This window comes from Propithecus coquereli, unplaced genomic scaffold (assembly GCF_000956105.1).
Source record: "Propithecus coquereli isolate 6110/MARCELLA unplaced genomic scaffold, Pcoq_1.0 Scaffold290, whole genome shotgun sequence".
Lineage (NCBI taxonomy): Eukaryota > Metazoa > Chordata > Mammalia > Primates > Indriidae > Propithecus > Propithecus coquereli.
In genome coordinates this window covers 1,840,008-1,863,100 of record NW_012148508.1, presented here as the reverse complement: position 1 = coordinate 1,863,100, position 23,093 = coordinate 1,840,008, and the positions used below count along the sequence as shown (strand labels likewise).

The window sequence follows — 23,093 nt, the reverse complement described above, 5'->3', positions numbered from 1 at the left end:
AAAAAGAATGGATTACCTAATTTTCACATCACTTAACAAATGTACATGCACAATATGCAAATAGGCACATATCCACACTAGTAAAGCTCAGAAAGAAACTGATGTCTGCTAGCCTTGGAAATAAATTAACATGCAGCTAACATCAGAGGAGCCAGAAATACTCATTGCAAGTGTGAACACATATTTGATTGCAGGACTGTGTCTTTCCTAGGGCTGACCTTATAAATTAAACAGTGTAAATCTCAAGTAAGTATTTTCTGAACATTTTGATTCACTGTGAACATTAAGATGCCCTTCAAATTAACATCTAACATTATTAGCCTTATTGTTGGACATGAATTGCTTCATTACTGGTGACTGAAAAAAACGTAGATATACTCTCACTAACGCATAACTTTTAAAAGGAATGGAAGGAAGTGTTTAAAATCTTGGAATGTAAAAATTGAAATAACTAGGTTTTTAAACTAGGATATTGAATCTACATGCAGAAAAACACTTGAAAAGAGTAAATAAAGCTCTTTACTTTGATGCCCAGAAGCATAATCACAAGAAAGCACACAGTAAGTGCTAAGTAATACCTGAACACTATGCACTACCAGGGCTTTCCTGAACTAATTCCTGCTTATAACCAAGTCTCAGTTTAAATGTGCCTTCCTTGGGGAGGAATTTCCTAATCCACCATATTTGGGTGTGTTATTATTATATTCACATAAACTTTATCTTTTATGACACTCATCACTCTCATCAAGATGCGTTAAGTTCCTTGTCCTCCCTACTAGACCACAAGTTCCATGAGGGCACTGACTATGTTTGTCTTGTTTTCTCCTGCATATTTAATGCCTGGTACAATGTGTATTTTTAGAATTAATTGATTCATTAGCATATAAATGAAATAAAGGTATGTATCCTAAACTCACCTTTAGAAAGTATAAAAGATTTACTTGAAAAATTAATTTTTAGGAAGAGAATAGGGTAAAAGTAGAAGAAAAACACTAACATACACTGCATATTTAAGAATTTGAAATAACTTAAGCAGTTTTACCTGCTCAGAGGAGCAAGTATACATCCAAAGTCACACATACTACAAAATTCTCACCTTCAGATTACTGTTTGGATGCCAAACAGGATGATGGACAATTTTTCAAAATTAGAAGAATGTCCAATCTCATTATAAAAGAAAAATGAGCAGCATGTTCTCAAGATGATTGTTTCTCAGTTGGAACGGAGAACAGTATATACTGTAATAGCCCCTTTAATTTGGAGTTGCTCTGTCAAAAATTTTGGGATGTTATCATACTTAGCAAGGACAAATAAATGGATTATGGTAAGTTAGTAAACTCATCAGTATTATCAGCATCACTGTGAATTTAAAAAAAAAACACAGTAAATGATATAAAATCAGTATGAAACATGAGTACATGATCTGAAACAAATGACCAAAGTGAAATCTGTGGTCATCACATCAATCAATATATTATCTGCAATTTTCTGAATGATCTTTTATGTGATATGGCCCTGTAACTCACCCAAGTCATCAAAATTACTCCCAACGATTCCTGGTTCCGTCCCCTTTCTATCTGTGGATTCTTTCTATCATTCTCTTGGTGCCCTGACCCTCATATGGCTTACCTGTAGTGTCGGGAAATCTCTTCTTCCACCTGGGTAATAAAATCACATTTGGTACATGAGTGTTCTTTGCTTTCCTTAACTGCTTGCTGCCCATCTGATCCTTGCAGATGATTTGCTTCTTGTTTGACATCCGATGCTTGGGACTCATGTACACTCTCGTAGTGAAAGAGAAGTACATCTACATCAGGGGTAGTGAATGCACACTGGTGGCACTGGTGTTTGACTCGTGAGCTTCCAGCCGCCCCCGGAGACAAGTGCAGAAGCAAGAGTGCACAGTGGGAACAATTACTTTTTCTACAAGCGAACGGATAAGTAATTTCTCCAAGGTGCTTTTCTGGGCTGCAAAGACCTCTGGGACAGAATGGACAGTGTTTAATGGTACACTTGTGAATGTTATGGAGCTGTTGATAATGACGGAGAAGTGGCCCCACTACAATTACATCAGGGCCATGGCTTTTGGAATATCGAAAGTCACAGAACTGACAGTTATAGCTTGTTACCATATTATCCTCTGCTCCTTTGCTGGAGAAGTCCTTCTTTTTCACCCCACTCGAGCCCTTGTCTGCCTTGGTCATTGGCTCTCCTTCTGCACTTTTGACTAGATCATTCTGATTAATGACAGAGCCCCTGGCAAGCTTATCGTTCAACTCTGGATTAAGGCCACCTGACTGTACTGCTCCGTGCTGCTTGCCATAATGTTCTAGCAGTTTAAGTGAGCTAGATGACTCACAGCTGAAACTGCAAAATTTACACCAGTAGTAACTGGTGGCCTCTGTACCATTTTGTTTTGAGGAATCAAGGGGCTTGATGGGCACTGAGTAGCCAACAGGAGTGTCATCTCCTGCCTTGACTGTTATCTTGTCCTGCCATTTTCCCAAGTCTCCAGAATCGCTGGATCGAAGTGCAGGGATGGATTTGTTAGAGTTTTTCTCTGCAGGTTTTGCACCCTCAGAGGAGGGCAGAGAAGCTTTTATTTTGTTTGGGTGAGTCTGAAGAAAATGTTGTTCTAGTTCAGTTGATGAGTTGCCCATATAAGTGAAATTGCAGAATTTACAGCGGAAATACTTGGTGTTCCCTTGGCAATCTGGTGTTTTCCGTCCAATGCCAATGAACGTTCCACCTGAAGTGACCTAGAGAGTAAAAGAAATGGATGTTACTTTAAACATGTCATGAATTCAATGGGCTCCTTGCAGAGGGGAGGGGAGAGACTGACAAGTATTTCTCATCACAAAAGACAACAGTACTCCTGCTTATTATGAAATCACTTGAATAATCAGAGCCAAATAAATTCACTCTTCATTTCTCAACAGCTACTCTTCGAGAGGTTCATTATGCCAAACATTTTGGGCCAAAGGAATAGATGAAGGTAAGTAATGAAAGCACTATAACTAACTCAAAAGATTTAATAATATGTACTTTAAAAAAGCTAAGGAAAAATAATTTTCAACTGAGTAGGTTTCACTACTGCCTCCTTGAAATCACATTCCTACAGAAGCATCCAAATCACATGAGATTTCTTTTTGAAAAGCTAAGGGTGGCTGTCAAAACCAAAGGCAATTTGCTCAGAGATTACTCAATGCAGATGTTCTCCAAGGAAATCTTCTGTTCAGCTCCTATGGCTCTGAGGCTGCTGGCAGAGATGAGGTCTATCTTTTGGGTAAAATAAAGGTGCCAAAATGACCACACAAAATGGCTTATCATCAAACCCCAACCATGCACCATGACACTAAAAATAAAATGAATTGGAGTGGACAGTAAATCTTGGTAAAAGAGAACCAATGTAAAGTGTTTCAAATGTTTCACAGTCTAGGACAAATGAATAGAAGAAAACCTTCCAGGGCCTTATTTGATTAAGGCTCTGTTTCCTTGCGATAGGCCCCCAGCTCCCATGAATAAATCACGTGGATGTTTAAACACCAAAATAAAATAATTCCACCATAAAAATCACTAGAGCTCTGCTTTCCTTCCCAAATTGTGAAATTACACGGTATCAGGGCTACAAAGGCCTTCAAAGGGCACTTTATATAAAACTGTTCCTCCATTCTCAGTGTGCACCTCAAAAGGCAGCTCAATTAAGCACCACCATTGAGTAGGTAAAATTCATGGTTTAAAAAAGAGTTTTTGAATGAAATGCTCCAAAAAGGGAGAAATTTTCCCTTCCAACCACCAGTGAATTTTTGAATTTTTCAAGCAACCAGATGTAATATATTAAGCAAGTGGCATAATCATGTTCTGCCTTCTTCAACAGCTGCTCAAAAATGACACGTGTGATCACTGCTCATATCCAAATCACTCCATGAGAAAAGTCTCAGGCATCTCAAAATCATTTAAAGGATCCACTTAAAATGCAAATAATATTCCTGTAATGCACTGAGATATATGTGTGTACCTCTATTTTGTAGGACTAAGATCTAAGTTTTCCTTCTGCTACTTAAAGAAAGGCGTGAAACTGATTGAGTTATTTAACCTCTCTAGCCAACAGATTTCTTATTTCTCAACTGGGGCAACCTCTAAATTTATGTCTAGTAATTACAGTTCTAGGAAATGTACATTCATACATAAACAACTTAACATTTACTATACATTAAGATAATAATTTATGAAAGTCTCCCATAGCCTTTAAGCAAAGGATTATAATGTTTTGCATAAGATAATGTCTATAACCATCATAGAGCATATAGATTTCAGTCTGTCAATAACAGAGCATCATCTAACCAGAAAACTAAGAACAGGGTACCCTCCCAGGCAGCAACCTGACAGCCAATGGTGTGAGAGATGTCAAAGCCATAAACTCAAGTGTACAGTCTAAAACAGTCTAATCTAGCTTTTAAGTGACAAACACAACTAAATGTTGCACTGAAATTAATATATAATACTATATAATGTCTGCATATATTTCCCAATTCACTGGAGGTGAGGAGAAACTTTATATCTAAAGAAACAAATGATTTAAATGGACAGCCATCAATCAGGTACTTTGTTCAGGGACTAAAATTTGAATTAAAAGGGACAAATTCAGAAGTATTCCATTCTTCTTTAATATAGACAAAGAAAATGTACAAAATCTAAAGATGAAAATTTTCTTGTTTCAACTTCTACATTGCTTCAGAGTTGTTGAGCTTCCCTAATATAAAACGCTTTGAACTTCTGCTTGTAAAATGGAGATTCCCAAGAAACCACCACACATCATTACTATTTCTTTGATTTTGCGATCTTTAAGCCTCGTGTGCCATGACCACACTGAAAGGGCTGAACAAAGGGTGCACATATTCCTAAGAAATCCCTGAACATATGACTCTGAAGTGACTTTAAATTATTACTAAGTGTATCTACATCCCTTCCAGCCCTTCCAGGTTGTTGACAATAACCTTAAGAATCAGAAAATCCAGGCTAAGAATGACTAGGTGAAGAGATTATGAAAGAAAGGCAATTCCGTGGAAAATTATCAGTAAAACATTTAGGTTTAGGATTAACTAACTGCATTAGGCATTTTAATTTGGTAGTGTCTACACCTTGTTTTTTTTTTTAACCCATGGAAGATCTGTCAACTCCATTATTGATGATGCTTATAATGGCTACATATTTTAATCATGATGAAGAATAAATCCCTTCATACTACTAACTTCTCTTTTAAAAGTCACCAAAGCAAGCAAACAAAAACTCATAGATCTCATTTAATGACAAGAACAACAATACTGATGCTTCTATAGGTTACATATTTGCCTTCTTGGTTAATATCAGTAAATCACATTAGTATTATATATTATTAAAAGCTAATATAATACTAGAATCACATATTCTAAAAGCCGGTTTTGGAAAACATAATTACTTAGTATTCTACCCCTTTCCTCTTTCAAAAGAGGAAATCTATATTTGTAGCAATTTCTATACTTTCTATAGCAATAGATGTGTACTTCAGTCATAGTGAAATATAACTGATGTATATCATTTAAACACCATTCTAAAATAAAACATAATTATTTTAAAAGGCAGTACCCATGGCTATTGATCATATTCATGACCCATAAATGTTATTTTAAAGCTGTTGTTTTGTAGATTAAAAACAAATACACAGCAAGAACAGCTATGCCGGATAAATGTTTGCAGCAACAGTTTATTGAAACTTATTGCTAGGAAACAGTGTCTACACACTCATGGAATTACTGCAAGCCTTTCAAATGGTTGAATCCAACAAAGAGTAGAAAACTGTACTGTTCTCTAGTTATGACTATACTAAAAAGAGATCACAAGCAGAATAGGAGTATAGCTTTCAATCTTTCTTCACTTGCTAACCAGAACTTCAATTATAACCTATCAACCCAGTAGTTCCTTTGGTATAGATATACACATTTTAAAAATTATATTAAACTTCAAGTTCTTCTTGGGCCAAAAATTACATGTATTCATTCATTCAATTAGTAATTAATAAGTGTTTAGTCTGAGTCAGGCTTTGTGGTAGATATTAGGGATAAAACATTGAACAAGCTACACCACATCTCTGCTTTTCAGATACTTAATATTTTAAAATAAAAAATGGTAGACTAAACCCCTTTTTCATTTGTTTTTACTTTTGCCTATATTTGTTTGCTCCCAGAGGAAGTTCTCTAAATTGAATTCTGGGAGAAGATATATTACTTAACCTCCTGGCACCTCAGTTTCCTCATCTTTATGAATATAAATAATATTGTACATTTTGCCATTTTATAGGATTATTGTGAGGAACAAGTGAGAAGTGTAGAACCATCCTGTTCAATTTGAGCTTTCTAAGATGATGGAAATATTCCATAGTCTTTCTTGTCCAATATGGTAGCCACTAGCCACATGTGGCGACTGAGTGCATGAAATAGGGCCAGTACAAATGAACTGATTTTTAAATTTATTTTAATTTAATATCATAATTAACTGAAATTTAAACAGCACATGTGTCTAGGGAATACCATATTAGATAGCACACTGTATAGTAATATGCATATGGACATGATTATCATTTAATAAAATGAACCATCCAAGTAAATTTCTCCCAACAATAGGATGAAGAAACTAAATAAAGAAGTGGCAAAGTCATTCAGTGACAAACTCACATAGACGTCACTACCTGTATTTTTAGCTATAAATGAAAAGGTTCAATTCTGCTATTACTAAAGCGAATGTGTCTTTTTATATTCCTTCTTGGGCTACAGGAATAGTGTCTTATTCACATTTGGAAGTAAACAGGCATTCTGGTCAAATGAATGAGTGAACTGAACGTAGATGTGAGCACAGATGGGAATTTCTCACCAAGGCCCCTCAGTTACCTGGGATAAGGAAGCTATAGTAATTCATGGCACCATTACCATGACCTGACATACATGGGCTTCTTCAAAAGAGTAAAAAATGCATCTTTCACCCAAAAGCAAATGACTATGGAGCCATTTGATTGAGAATTAAAGTCCTATAGAAACACTCAACACAACTGTTGAGGCATGAAAAAGAACAGATTTTAAATTTTCACCGAGTACTATAATGGCTTTTTATTCTATTTTAACCCTAGTTATAAAAACTATTCCTTCCCTGTAGTATGTTCCATGGCTTTTATGTATAATTTATTTACATATGTCTTTTCATAAAAATGTAAAACTTCTGTATAAATGAAAACTGTAAAAGAGTTGACTTTTTTCAAGGTCATTAACCTCGATTTATTTCTTTCCTCCTAATAATATGGAGCAAAAACTAATAATAATATCTAAAAGAATATGTCAAAGGAAAATATTTTTTAAAGCCTCAGAACTATTAAAATGACACTTTAGCACATGTACTTATTTTCAATGTAGCAAAAAAAAAAAGTTGTTTGAACTAAGCACAAACCTCTTCTCAGATGTGGTTCATTTTCAAGTACTATAATTGATAGCAACAGAGACAATTATGAGGGTACTAATTTAAGAGGACTTGAGGTTATGGGCTGATAGTCAAAAAAGTAAAACCTTAAAAATAAAAAGCTAAGTTGTTTAAAAAAAAAATCACTGTTCAAATATTGAAGTTTCAAATAACAAAGAAATCCATAAGGTCTGATCTTGGCTGAAAATAACTATAGGCAGAATTAATTTGCTAATATATTATACATAGGGAAGGTTTCTACACATATAGTGCTTTAAAAAAAAATTCCAGAACATAAAGTGTGCTTCAGTGATATACTTTTAGTGGAGACTAAATGTTTAAAAATCTCAGCAACAAATCTAGTTATATGGCAATCATCTCCCTCTCCTGCTATGCATAGCTTATTCCTGTAGCTTATTCCTATCGGTGTCACTGTAATAATTCCCTTATTTGGATTTATAAGAGCCATCCAATGGAGGGTGGTGGTGGGGGAGACCAAAACTCAAATTGGTATAAGGGGCACATTTAAAGAAAAAATACTGCATATTCTTTGTCACGCACATTTTTATAATTGGCTTTTTGGATTACATCAATAAACAGTTTACCCTAAACTGGTTTCTTCATTTTACTCAGGATACTTCTGAACTAATTTTCCTATTGTTATCTGGTATTTGGGATGACAAATACCAATAAATCTTAAGGTCAGTCTTAACAATTTGGAAGGCAACTTTTACAAGAAAAAAGACAAAAGAGAAAGTGCAGTGCAAGTGGATTATAAAGCTAAGTGGATTCTCCACAGCACTCCCCTCCCGCATCTGACCTGCAGTTGCCACTGGCTCATGAGAGAGAGGTGTAAGAATTGTATGTGTGTTCTAAAGAGTATTTTAAGGAGAAAATGGAAAGTCTAATCCCTGAAAATGTGGAACAACCTTCCCCCCGGGAGGGATGCTGGGTTGTACATCTACTGCCAAGCACTAGGAATCCAAAAAGAAGTGACAGAGTCTAAAACGCCAACCTGCGGTTTAGCACAAAGAGCTCACAAGTAAAGAGATGACAACAGCAGTGGAATACTAGCTTCCGCCGAGAGATGTAACAGGTTCCATGACAAGACAGACGAAGAGCATCTAACCGAGACTGACGAGTCAGCAAAAGCTTCCGGAGGTGACAACCAAGCTGTGGACAGATGAGTTGACACTTGAAGACAGCCTCAAAGGCAGTGACCAAGGAAAGACATTTCAAGTGAAGGAAACACAATGAGAAAAGCTATCAATGAGAGTAAAACAATGCAAGTCGCCCTCAGGAAACACCGAGGGAGATTGAGGAATCACATCTTTAAATGGTACCTGCTATGCAACAAGTAATACAAATGTGCCAGCCTTATTCTTGCTATTACCCCTTCTAGAAGAATAGTGAGAGAGAATTTAGAAAAGTAGTGTCTTACTGGAGATCCTATAACTTGTATAAGTTACAAATATGATTAGAAGATATGCTTTTTAACAGAAGTAGAACTATGATTTCTGAAAAATGTAGGACAATTGATCTATAAGTAGACTTTTTAAGAATTCTAAAAAGGAAGAAGGAAGAAAGGCAAGAAGCAGGGAAGGAAGGCAGGAAGGAGAAAAGGCAGGCAGGAAGGAAGAAGAGAAGGAGGGAGGAAAAGAAAGAGGAGAGAGGAAGAGTGGGTGAGAGGAAAGAAAAAATAGAAGAGGAAGGAAGAAAAAAAGGAACAGAAGGGAAAAGAAACAAAAGGAAAGGAGAGGAAGAGGAGAACAGAACAGGGAAGCAAGAAAAGAAGAGAAAGAAAGAGACCAAAAGAGAACAGAGGGAGAAAGAAAACAAAGAAAAAAAACAGTAAGAATTTACAAAATAAACATGAAGGCAATGACAGTAAAAGAATAAAGGCAGGAAGAATGGGAGAAACTGTAACTGTTTGGGGAAAGATAATACCAGAAAATAAAACCAGGGTAACTCCAAGATATCCAGTCTGACTGAATTGAAAATAGGAGTATCCAAGAAAGAAAGCAAAAAAAAGTTTTTGGGGAATTTCACTTTTACATATGTTGACTTTGAAGCACTAGTGGAATATCAAGCTACCCGTCAGCTGGAAAAACAAGTCTTAGAACGAACCATGGTTCATTATAAGATTCCCAAATATGTTACTGGACACATGAAAGAATTCAGGTGTTCTTTAATCTTGCATCAACAGGTCACCTAAATATGAAAGGAGAAATGCTAGACAGGCAGATTATGTGAATTCCCAAGCAGCTCACGGTACCCTATACTTCTCTCACTTTCAGAGTCCAGTGAAATCACACGGCTCCAACCATGGCTGGAGTATCCACCACACTCAAATTAGCTACCCAAAGGCATTCTGATTTGTTCTCTGCCTCCATATCCATGCCTGCACTGAATGTAGGCCGGGGATAAAACCTTAATTACACAGCCTTGGAGAACATAAATGGGAACAGGGTGCATCTGCTTAACATTTAATCTTCATTAAAAAACCAACCTAAATTGTGCCTCATAACTAGAAGAGCAGAAGACAACTCTCAGACTATCTATTAAGTCATAATTTCCTAAACCAAAAATCCTTAAATGAGGGGAATACGAAATAAATCAAACACATGGATAAAATATCCCTTAATTTGGGGATAAAACATTGCACCTTTAATTGATTAAATCAAAATTTGCCCCTAACCTGCCATACCAGAACCAGTTTCTGCAGCAAAAGTACCAGGGACAATGACGCCTAACAATTTAAAAAAAAGACAAATCAGCAAACTTAATTTTCTTTCCAATGATTTCAATTGTAAGCTTAATAAATATAAATAAGGTAGCATTACACTACACAGAGTAGATAACAGACAATCTCAAAAAAAAATGACAAAACTCCCCAAATTCAATGTGATTCACAGGCTATGCATCAAACAGCCCAGATTTACTAGTCTTCCACCTCCTCCTTACATGCAATTGGCCTGTCTTCAATTGCTTTTCTATCTGCAGTAAACTCAGACTCATATTTGGGAAGGCTGTATATCTGCACAACTGTAAAGACAGGCTTCTGTAGCCTATCTCCCCTGGTGTGCATCCAATTCTCTCTACTTATGCAACTGGGTGATACTGAGTGGGTTCCTTTAATCTACCTCTGTTTCCTCATTTTTTTTTAAATAGACATAATGTTAGTATCTACTTTCAGGGTTTTTATGAAGATGAGTTGATTAATACATGTAAAGAACTTAGATCGATATATGTACATATGTACATATTAAGAAACCCTTAATAAACATTAGCCATTATTTGCTACAAATCCAAAATTCGAAAAAAAAATGAAAGATGCATGCAATTTTTGATTATATAAACTAAAAGACGAAGGAAGTATGAATCAAATCAAAAGTAATACAGAAGAATAAATTTTACATTTGATTTGTCTGATAATCTGAAAATGCCTAACATTTGCTTCAAAATTTGGAATCATCTAATGAGGAATTCAAGAGGTTTACCGATTCTCAGAACTAGAGTCCACGAAGGCAATCAGAAAATGGAAAGGAACGACTTTCCCTCTCCAAGCTGTCCTGGTGTTGGCGCACTACTTGTGTATCTGTGTTTCCAACAGCTGCACATATGCTGTGATTACAACGACCCAAAAAATAAAAAATACTGAATAATCTCCTGACTTGATATGGTTAGCAGAGCAGGCCCATTTGAGAGATAAAACTTTTATGAAGAGTTGAGTAACGCTAAATTTGATTGGATGCACCGATAATCATGATTTCTTCTTCTAAACATTCTGCCTGGAGAGAAATACTGATATTCAACAAAATGACATATGTTCTTTAAACGATAACAAATAAACTGAAAATCAAAGAGGGATTGACATTTATTGTACCCACTCTCATGTAACAAAGCCAAATGGAGATTTAACTGTCATGCAGGTAAAGGGATTAGTTAAGATAGTCAAACTACTCTACTCGGGTGGCTACATTATCCAGCTCGGCCATCTCCACTGATGAAAATAACCTGGCATATGCCAGAACTTTGCTTTGCTTTATGGCCTTGGGGTGAGCATATGTTTTATTTTGCACACTTTATTACTTGTTAAAGAGACACAGTCCTGAAAATAAGCATGGGTTCGTATGTCAAACATTCTGTACTCTATATAGACAGTCTGAATCGATTAAAGTCTCATTCACCAGTTTTTCTAAAGTGCTATTGTCCTCAACTCAGAAAAACAAAGAAACAGAACCTGCTAAGATCTACAACTTCCCTCCTACTCCAGATCAAAGGAAACGCCAAGGCAAAAAATAAATGTTTGGAAGTAAAATCTAAGACAAGTCAAAATAAACCACGATGAGATTAATGTTCCCTGATTTTTTTTTTTCAGACCAAACTGTAATCTTCTGTTCAAATGATTGTACTGGTATGTGCTGAAGATCTATAAACCTCATACAGTTAAATATGTTAAAAATACAAATCCAAAGGGTGACTTCCTCTCTCCAAAATCTGTTCTTCCTGCTTCTTACATGACATATTGTGCAACTCTGATAAAAATATTTACAAAACAGAAATGTGGCACTCCTAGCTCAAATACAAGATAGACCCTGGTAAGTTAATAATATGATTCTTCTATTAACCTTAGAATTTCATTAAGGGTCGAAATAAATTTAATAGCTGGAATCAAGTAGCTACCTCCTTGGAGTCTTGAATAATGCAGAGTAATAGAAAAGATTCACTAATATGAAAAGACAACACATACATCATGAGTATATAAACTTGGGACAGTGTAAACACTTTCCCGTGGGAAGCACAACTTGACAGGAGTCCTACTTTTATAACCTGATCTAAGAGCTAAAAGCTCCCCCATAAAAATGATGCAAACGCCCTAATGCATAGCACATTAAGCCCTAATGAAACAGCAAAGTCCGCGTTGTTAATGCAGGCCTCCATTCAGTGATGGTTTAAATATAAGCTTAATAAAGCAGAAATAAAAAGAAAGAAGCTGTAATTACTTTTTTAAGAACTCAATCTCTTGTCTTATTATTGGTCTATACGTGAACCTCAAAGGCTGAATACAGAGAGTAAAAATTATATGAAGGGCTTACCAATCGTGCCACATCCATTATTTTTAAATATGTAAGCATAACAAATTGATAAAACATGCAGGGAAAATGAAAAATTGAGAAACTAACATCCTGGTCAAATCAATTAGCTCTTGGCTAGTCATTATATCTTCTCTTGTTTTCCTTGGTAAAGAATCAACATCCCTTCTGATTTCAGGGCTGGGCGTGCTACATCAAGGTGTGTAGGGGAGAATCTCATGAATTTGACAGACTTAGAAAAGACAGTCTTGGCCTTTTGGTGGCTTTTTACAGTGAATTCCATTATCCTGGTGGGGCTCCATGTGCTATACAGCACAAAGAAAGATTGTTGTTTGACACTATTTTAACCAATTTGTAATTCTTTGACTCAGGTATTTGTGATATAATTTACAAAGAAGTGTGTATTACCAGTATGAGTATGTCCAAATTTCAATTATTCCTCCAAATCTATGGGAAATAATCTGAACCTAGAACTGACAATACTAGAATTTGTTTAAATTACTGTACTTCTTTTTTTCCCAACTGTATATCTCATATTTGCACTCAAGTCGGTTCAAATTATTTAAAACCATCCATGTCAAACCAAAATATACATCAAAGCCACAGAATTCTTTAAGTCCTTTGCTTCTGGCTTCTGTTCCTTTTTTCTTGGCCTAAAATGTCATAAATCTATCATTAGCCACCAACTGTTCTGAATGTTTAAAAAAGAAAAGGCCAGTTTAATTGAAAAAGATTAATGAATTGTTCATCTATTACTTCGGTTAGCTTAAATTATAGATTTATATAAATAATTCCTGAGATTGAATGATTATTTGTCTGTAATACACATATTTACCAACTATCTTTTTATCAGAATACACACAAGGCATTAACTATGTATTTCTGACAAAACCGCATTAAAGAAATCCTATAGTCAGCAATTTATCTCCCACAGCTTTTAGCCTCCACACAGTTCAAGTGCCAAGGAAAGAATCTCTCAAATAGCATTTCAGCAATACAAACTCGGGGGAAAAAGGGAAATTTCACATGTGCTTTTATTCAGTTTACACATAGAGAGAAGCTGTTCAATATTTATTTCAGCATAAAAATATTAATAAATTACTTATCTTCACAACATATTTCTGCATCAATATCTGGTGTATGTACAAAGCGTTCAAGATTAGCATTGGGCCTACAAGTATATTCAGTGTTCTCTTCATAAATTGAAGTTAATAACCCTTTAGACTTGTTTCAAAATCCAGTTGTTTCTTTGAAATAATCACCCCCTTTTCTCACAGATTGCTTTTTTCTATTTTTAGCAATATTATTTTGTTTTGGAAAAAAATTGATCTTAACAAGGTTATCTTCCTGTGTGCTATTTCCTACCACTTTTTGTCTTCTTTACTGTGTGCTGGAAGGATTTAGTAGACAGCACAGTCTAGGATCAGCTGTTTTATTTCTAGTTGTATTAGTTCAAACTCAGATAGCTCACACATCTGTTTTATTTCTAAAGTCACTGCCCGGGAAAAGTGTCCAGCTTGTTCTACCCAAACATAAACTTTACTATAAATAACTAAGAACCTAACAAATAACTGTTTGGGGGAAATGGAAGTGTGTTTAAAAATCTGAATTCTTCCAAACTATAGGCCTTAGTAATCTTCATTTTAGAGCCTTCCTGACAGCCTAGATCAGCCTCCCTCAGAAGTTGTCCCCGGAGTGAACAAACTGAAACTCCTGCCGGAAATCCAGGTATTAACATCATATTACTTGCTAATTATAAAACACAGTTTCACATACTGACATTATTCACTTCCAACCCTTTTATCTAACACACGTATTTGCTTTCCAATCATAGTTTGATAGCAGAGTGTATCTGACATAAGACAGTGAAATGATCTTTAATAAAACAGCAGTTCAAAGCATGTAGCTTTTATGCATAATAACTACGTTGGCTTAATTTGCTACTCCACAGAAATAATTCTATTTGTGGGAATTCATAAAGTAAGATGGAATTTTTAGAGATCTTTACCAAAATGAAACTAGCTTTTTTAAGAGTTCTTCTTGATCTCCCTTAAAGCAGTAAGATTGCCATTCTGACATTTAAAGGATGCGGAAATTTCTCTTCTGATTCTTCTCACAAGTAGTGCAAAATATGTTCACTACCTGTTATTTATAACCCCTTTGCCTGTCTTTCTTAATTGGCACTAGGTCAATAGGGAGGTCTAAGGCAAATGAGCTGTAGCTATTGAGTTGATAAAAATGACTGATATTTTAAGGGATTTACTAGGTCAAATAATTGTGATGTGATTTCATTAGTTCTCTGGTACTTCTAATCATTCCTAAAGAAGGTTAATATTAAACCTAATATGTTTTTGAAATCCCCTGGCCTAATAATACAATAAAAATCTACAGACTGTAACAAAAACTAATACACTTTCTCAAGGTGACAATGAGTTTCGACTATGATAAAATTACTAAAATTAAAAGAATACATTTCCTTAGACTAAGTTCCATGTTTCATTCTATTTGAAATGGTAAGGTTTATTTTCTTTTTTTCATTTCACATATGCCATAAACTAAAGACAAAAAAGTAGATCAAAAAGGTATACTGGTTTTAATAAAAGTATAAATCTAAATTATTACTAAAAATGCTTTCATAAATTATTGCCATTTTCCTTAAACGCAAAAAGGAATGCTTTATTGGCCCACACCAAGGCCATTCTGGCGTCCCTAGTACTTACAATCACATTGACTTCTTTTTAATCAATATAAAATGTTATTCTCAAATTTTCAGTTGCAATTAGTTTGCTTTTGCAGAAGTATATCTCTGTAACCATCAATATGACCCAAATCTAGTAGAGATGAGTATAAAATCAAATCCTAATCCAAGACACAGGAAAGACACTCACTGAAGGAAAGATTATAGCAAAAGCCTTATAATCTGAAACTAGAACAAGGCATGAATTAGTATCATGTATAACTGTAAAGATTAGTGTCATTTTTAGAAGGCTGTGAAAACATCAAATTACCATGAAATATGTCCAGAAATATGAAGCTTAGCTAATTCCATAAAAATACTTTTCCCAAACTAGTAGAAATGTTCAGATTGTTTTCCATAATAAGAGGCTAAAGACAACTCTCAATACGTACTTGGATGAAGTAGCTATGAAGTGTGCCCACCTCTTCTGCTGGATCTAGCAGGCCGCCTATCTGGTATTGGAACCTTGGTTTTAACACGCATGTAAGAATTCACATTCCATTACTAATTACTTTTTTCTGTACAAAGAGATCACAAGACAAAACACAAACCTGCACATCATAGGTCCCATTTAGTAAAACAGGCCTTGAAGAATTGATGTCCTGCAGCACACCAGAAAGCACAGAGCGGTTGACCTTCTGGAAGTCTTTGGAATGGCTGAACTGCACCATGTTATGAAGGGCCAAGATTTTGCTGTCCAGCTCAGCATCCTGCCTGGTGCGGTTATGCAGTCCTAAGTGATACTTTCGGAAGTGCTTAATCAGATCTGTGGGGTCGTTGCCATAGTAACCATATCCACAGATATTGCATTTAAAGTCCTGAAGCTCTGGAGACAGAGGTGCCGGGTCTGGGTTCACCAATAAGTCATTCACCAATAAGTCAGTTTTGGATTTATTCATTCTTACACCCCCATCTGAAGGCACTTGTGGGTTTTTTGAGGCCACTGAAACTGGGCTCAAACCTTGACAATTGGCTTGAACACTCTGCGCTTGCCCTGTTTCCTCGGTAGCCTTTGGTGACATCTTCTGATCTTCCTTTGTCTCCAATGAGTCCCCTGATGGGGTGCAAGCCATATCTTGAGGGTCATCTGCCTCTGCTCTTTGAGGAGACTTCAAGGGCTCGCAGACTCCCCCAGCAGCTGGAGATGAGAAAGCCAACATATTTCTGTCTGTCACCTCATCATGTGGAAAGGAGGGAAGGTTTCCTCCCTTACTGGGGCTTTCATAATTAAAGCCAGCCTTCTCACTCAGGACTAAACTTTTTAAGTCCTTTTTAGTGCTAGAAGATGGATCTTGAACATGCAAGCTATGTTCCTCCTTATTATTTATTTCTGCAGCATCGCTCTGATCCGTATTTTCTGACATCTGATCTGCAGAAAATTCTTTGCTATTTCCAGATACCTTGCTTTCTGTACCTATAGGCTCCAGGGTCTGGCCCTCGCCGTCACTAGCAACGTTTCTCAGAGGGGGGTTCTTTTTCCGGACCATATCTGTAAAAATATATGGAAAAGGCAGATAGTTATTTTGAAATTACACATATGTAATTGAATCTAGAATATTTTACTTATTCTATTCACATTTTTTAAGGTGCATAATAAAATACTTGCTCTAGGAAAAAAATCAGTTTTAAAAAATAGCAAAACTTTGAGACTAAAGCAAACAACTTGCACTTAGAATTATTTTTGTCACATTTATTATTTTAGAATTGTTTTATGAATATTAAATATTCATTTTGATTACTAGGCCTAGACTTCCTATTATTTATTCTTTCCTGGCAATTATATTTTTGCCTGATTTCTTTCTTCAGTTACAGTCAATGATATATATATATATATATACACACACACACACACACATACACGCTTATATATTTATACATGTTATATGTTATACATAAGATATACACATGTTTATAAAATATATATACATGTTTATGTTTATAGAATATACATTACATGTTTATTTATATGATATGTATATGTATATATAAACGATATAAATTGGAATTCAATATCGTTATACTGTGCAACCAGAATATAAATATACTTTCAACCAAAACATCCTAATACTCAAAAAGACAAACAGCCATGTTATAAACACAGTGAAAACTTCCCCATTACTTTCAGGAAAGGGAGCATAACAAATATTTCATTTCTGATCTATCAATAAATTTCTTTAAACCACACGTGGATCCTGCCTGAAAATTAGGAGGAGGACCTGGTGCACATCACAGTGGTCAGGTCAGGTTTTACTAGGGCTCCATCCAGCATAATGGGGAACCTGGATTTCTATGTATATAGTCTAGTGAAAATAGTACCACTTCCACCATCAGGAGCACTGAAAGTTAACTAAGGTGAAATATTAAGTTGAACCACATGACATTGTCATTGTTTTGCTCAAAATGGCAAAATATTAACAATTTCCTATGGTTTACCTTTACATGCTAGCTCAACTGTGCCTTTCAAGTAAGTCAGTGGCATCAGTGCCTGAGGTCAAAAGAAGAATGCTGTAACAAATTCTTCTATTAGGGTCTAATGAGTCAGAATTCTAAGAATATAGAGAAATAGGAAACAATTTGTATTGTGTCAATAAAAGGCTGCATTAGCAAAGGCTCTTCGAGGACTGGGTTCCATTCTGTGGCCTGTGTTCCTTAATCACTTAGCTGAGAAGCTGGCAAGCGCTTTTTAAGTCATCACCCCAAATGTCTCTTGGAAAATTCCACCTGTTACGTTCTAATAAAACAAGCCTTCTTTTAGCCAACTCTGCCATAAGGACCGATTTAACAGAGTTAGTTACACCACAATTATCCAAAACGCGCTGAGAAAATCCAAATTAATAACATGGTTTTGTCGTTTTCATCTATAATTTCTCACAAGTGCTGAGGAACCATACTGGCTTTGTATATACGGTTGTACCTTTGCTTCTGAAAAGCTGGTCAAGCAAACTTTTTATAATATGAATCACTGAACAAGGATAATGCACCAGTTAGAGTATAAGGAATCATTTACAAGGTAAAAATTCACTTTACTGAATATGTCAAAAATAGTATAATTGTACTTAAGACAGCACATTGTTCTTCTTATACACCAATAACATTATCAAATATCCATAGCCTCTCCCTCTTGGAACAAAAAACAAATTTATATATAGGAAGAAAGACTAAAGTTTCAAGTGCAAGTGATGTTCATGGGGCAACGTAAACCTGCCTGGCCTCCTATGGGAAAGAAGGGGAATAGGCACGTCACCGTGGTGTCATTCCATTGAACCCTAAAATTAATTAAGCTGGGTAACCATCATTTAAAAAGGAAACACTAGTTAATTTTTTTTTAATGTTTGCATTTCAATCTCTTATTTGTTAATTTCAACATTTTAGGAGTCCTCTGTTCCTCTGTCAGAAGTGACTAAAGTAGGCTTGGGAGGGTGTAACAACACATGGAATTGAGGGCAATTTTACTGGTAGCCAACAAAGGGAAAAGTAAAAAAAGGAAAAAAAAAGAATAGACAAGGATGCTAAAGAAATTATTTAAAAATATAAATTTAAGCAAAATATACACTGTTTTAACTTGGCCTACAGTAAAAGACATTCTAGGTTACAGAAAATGAGACATTGCTACATATAAAAATGTAATGGCTTGGTACAGATCTCTTGTCTTTCCCTCCAGAATTTCCTGATTATTTTTTCCATTACACATAATGTCTTTAGTAACTACTTATAATAAAATCTTTCCTTGGACAAATACTGAATAACTATATTATTTGTATTTGACCATCTCCTTAATGTAACTAGAATATAACAATGACTCACCTAAATGAAATGGATATGGTTACATGAAAAAGATCAAAAATCCTATATGGAAACGCAGGACTCATGAAGAAATAAGAAAGAAATAATTCAATTCATTAAGGTTATCCTTCCATCAGAATGAAGAGGAAATGGCTTATGCTCATATATTAATGTCAAGGTGACTGTAAAAATGGAAACATTTTAAATAGCAAAGGAATGAAGATAAAATACTTAAAAGTGAATAGATCTAAATACATTAATATTGAAAAAACATTTTTCAGAACAAAGAAAGTTTTAGATCTTGCTGATTTATTGTTAATATGAAGAGATGTAATGGGTCATAGTTAAAAACTACTCAACCAGCATCTTTAGTGCCTGAGAGAAACTATGATTTAATTAGATTATCATCTTTTCAAATTTCAGTTCCTTCTTCCACTCAACAGACATTTAGAATGCATATGACTCACTGACTCCTTATGTTGAATAGAGCCCTTAATAATATACATTGCAAAGAATGTTAAACTGCTAAAACTTCAAAGAAATATCAAAAAGGTCATTTGGGTTTTAATTTTTGTTGTGGGGGCAGGGGCATGTTCTCTTTGGTTGCTGTTTTTAAAAAATCCTGCTTAATTTAGTTGACTCTACTTTGAAGTAGCTATAGAAAAAATAATTTTTTACTGGAACGATATCATCATAATTTTTCAGAGTGACATATTATGTAAATATAAGCACATTTGCAATACTTCCAAGTGGAAGAAACTCCCCTAGCAAGTCATAAGTTAGATACCGTTAAGACCATAGCCACCCTCAAGTTATTATCTCTAAGACAAATAACAGATTGCACGATGTTTTACTGTGTGCCAAGAACTTTTCCAGTTAACATTTTCACTTGAAAAAATAGATCACATACTTGTAAAATCATACCCAGCATTGACTTCATAAGGCATGTGGCTTTAGAGTGCTTTTTACAATTATTAATTCTATTAGTCAACTAGCAGGAGGCTAATGCAATTGTCTTAGAAGACGCTCGGAAGACACAGAAGACATTTTGAGAGCTGATCTGTACATCTGCAAAACAAAGCAAAAAAAATATTTTCCTTCCTAAATGATGTAAACATACCTTCATGTTTCACACCTAAAACACATTAATATGCCAGCACCATAGGCTGCTTGAAAGATATCTGATAAAAGCATGAGCAGATCTTGAGCAAGATCTTCTCCCTCCCCTGGGTTTTTTTTTTTTTTTTTTTTTTTTTTGAGACAGAGTCTCACTGTGTTGCCTGGGCTAGAGTGCCGTGGCGTCATCATAGCTCACACAACCTCAAACTCCTGGGCTCAAGCAATCCTTCTGTCTCAGCCTCCCGAGTGGCTGGGTCTACAGGCACACGCCACCATGCCCGGCTAATTTTTTTCTATATATTTTTAGCTGTCCGATTAATTTCTTTCTATTTTTGGTAGAGACGGGGTCTTGCTCTTGCTCAGGCTGGTCTCCAACTCCTGAGCTCAAACAATCCGCCCGCCTCGGCCTCCCAGAGTGCTAGGATTACAGGCATGAGCCACCGCGCCCGGCCCCTCCCCTGGGTTTTAATAAAGCAACAGGAGAAGGAGGAACATGATATAAAAGATTACGGGACAAGAAATCATTTCCATAACAGACTGCGATGTTGGTGAAATTATTTAACCTCTAAAACCCTCAACCCTAATGACTATAATACTTACCTACATTGGGGAGGGGGGGTAGTTCTTAATCTGTAAACACCAGCAATGGCTTTTATAGGGAAAATTTTAAACTGTTAAAACATTTAATCACATCGATGAACCTCAGTCATTAGTCTTGGCAACTCTATTTTAAACTTGATCAGTCTACTACATAGCAATAATCATCGTACAGACCACGAAAAGAAAAAAGTTCAAAATGGCAGTTAAGGTAGGTCCACTATAAACTGCCATTTTAGACAACGGGGCTAAAAGTGATTGGACAAAAGGAGTTGAAGAATTTAAACAAGACTACAAGGCTCAAAATTGCTAATTTAAGTCCTCTATTTAATTGTGAGGTAAATAATTATTCTCTTGGGGGTAATAGTGAGCAGGCCCACATTCACATTACTCTCCACCTATACAAATACACGAATGCTCCTTAACAGCCCATATTATGCTTATTATGTGCCAAGATATTTAAGCAGGCTAAAAATATATTTAGCTTCCACAAAATGCTCTATTTGTATTAATTTTCATTGTTGAGATATGAGACATTTCAGCTGCAAAAACTATAAATTTCTACTCTTAATTAACTATATTTCCTTATAAATTAAAACAAATCTAAAAGCTTTTTTTGTTTTCTTAGCAAAAGCATTTGCTATTATTAAAAAGTAGGAAAGTGCACTAGTTCTATGTTACAGTATCATTTAGACAGATTTATACAGTGGAAATAATCAGCATTAGAGGTTAAATTCTGATAACTACTGTTTCTCACTTAAATATATAAGGAAAAAATTCTTCTATAGAAGACTGAATCATAATCTCAGGAGGGCACCCTCACAGCAAAAGGGATTTTAGTTTTCTATTATTACCTAGATATTGTGAATTGTCCACTAATAATGTGGTTATTTTTCATATGTGTATATATATTTATAGAAAATATGTAACTATATAAATATATACACACATACATTTATGAAATATTCTTGTACCAGATAACCTTGCAATAGATAATTAAATAATTTAACCAAAGAAATAATCAACATATTACAGTAATTTACAGAGCTTAGATTACACATCATCCAATGCAGATAAAAACTAGGGTTTATTTCCATTAGATGAGAAACTCCTTGAAGGTAAGAGATGTAAACTCTATGTTCTTTGTAGTATCTTCACTCTAAACACAGTAAAGAATCGAAACCTAAGGAAGAAGAATAGCACGGAAATGATGTGTCTATTTTCTGGATCTAATTCAAATCACCTGCTGATGTGATCAAGGGCAAGTCCCTTTGCTTCCCTGAACCTCTATTCTTATCAGCATAATGAGGGAGTTAAATCATTTTTAAACTTCCTCCTGCCTCTGTAATTATATAATCATCCTTGTTAATGGAATTTCAGTTTTACCTTAGAAAACCTTTGTCCAATTTCATTGAAAGACTATAAATATTAAACCACTGAGTACTAAAAGTGGCCTAAATACCACTGATGCCTATCCTTTACTCAGTTATTCATTTCTCCCAACATTCATTCATTCAATAAATATATATCCAGCATCAGCTATCTACCAGATACATTAAGCATAATGACTTTAATTTTATTAGATGTCATTTGTTTAAGAAGGAAGGATCTGTTTCAAATGCAAAGAAAATAATTATAAGGAACTCTTCATTGTCAAATTAAGACTTTTGAGTATCTTTCAAAATATTATTTCATATATGTACATATAATGTGTGTGTATATATACATCCAGAAAAGACTGTAAAAAATTAGGAGGGCAAGATTGTGTAATTTGACCTCAGTTTCAAATACCACTGAGCATGATTTTTATTATAAGTAGCAGTTCTTATTTTCATAATATATAATATCAAATGACATTTTCTTTTTGTTTTTCTAGATAATAAAACTTTCAAGTGTTTGAAATCAAAGCTTAACACAAAAAGAAAACTCATGATGGGCTTCGTAATAAACATGTTTTCTTCCATGCTTGCTTGTATCATCAGCACAGGAATACTTAGTTTTTAATTACACATTTCATGAAGCTTTTATAAAAAATATTTAAAAGAAAGAAAAAATAGCAAAATGTTTCTTTTGATCAAAAGTCCCCACAAAGTATTTAAAGAATTAAGCAAGTGATAGCGAAATAAAAGGAAGGTCAAGTCTTGGGCCTATAGCAAACTAGATAGCTTCCATATGAACAACACATAAAGTTCGTTTTTAAAGAACATATGTGTTTTCTCATTGGTTTAGAAGGAAAAAAAACACTTGAATCCTGTCTCCTCCATATATACAGATCAAAA

General features: G+C 35.0%; 1 protein-coding gene across 3 annotated transcripts in view; it reads right to left on the bottom strand.

Moving 5' to 3' along the window:
- TRPS1 (trichorhinophalangeal syndrome I) overlaps window positions 1-23,093 on the bottom strand; it is a 280,472-nt gene that overhangs the window by 214,686 nt on the left and 42,693 nt on the right. Inside the window, exons 1-3 of one of the 3 annotated variants that reach the window (XM_012648613.1) lie at window positions 20,009-20,045; window positions 15,867-16,804; window positions 1,630-2,759 (exon numbers count right to left, since the gene is read on the bottom strand). In XM_012648613.1, coding sequence (XP_012504067.1) covers window positions 1,630-2,759; window positions 15,867-16,804; window positions 20,009-20,045 — 2,105 coding nt within the window. Of the gene's footprint in view, window positions 1-1,629; window positions 2,760-15,866; window positions 16,805-20,008; window positions 20,046-23,093 lie in introns of those variants that run through there. The other 2 variants (XM_012648615.1, XM_012648614.1) reach the window with 2 other exon arrangements.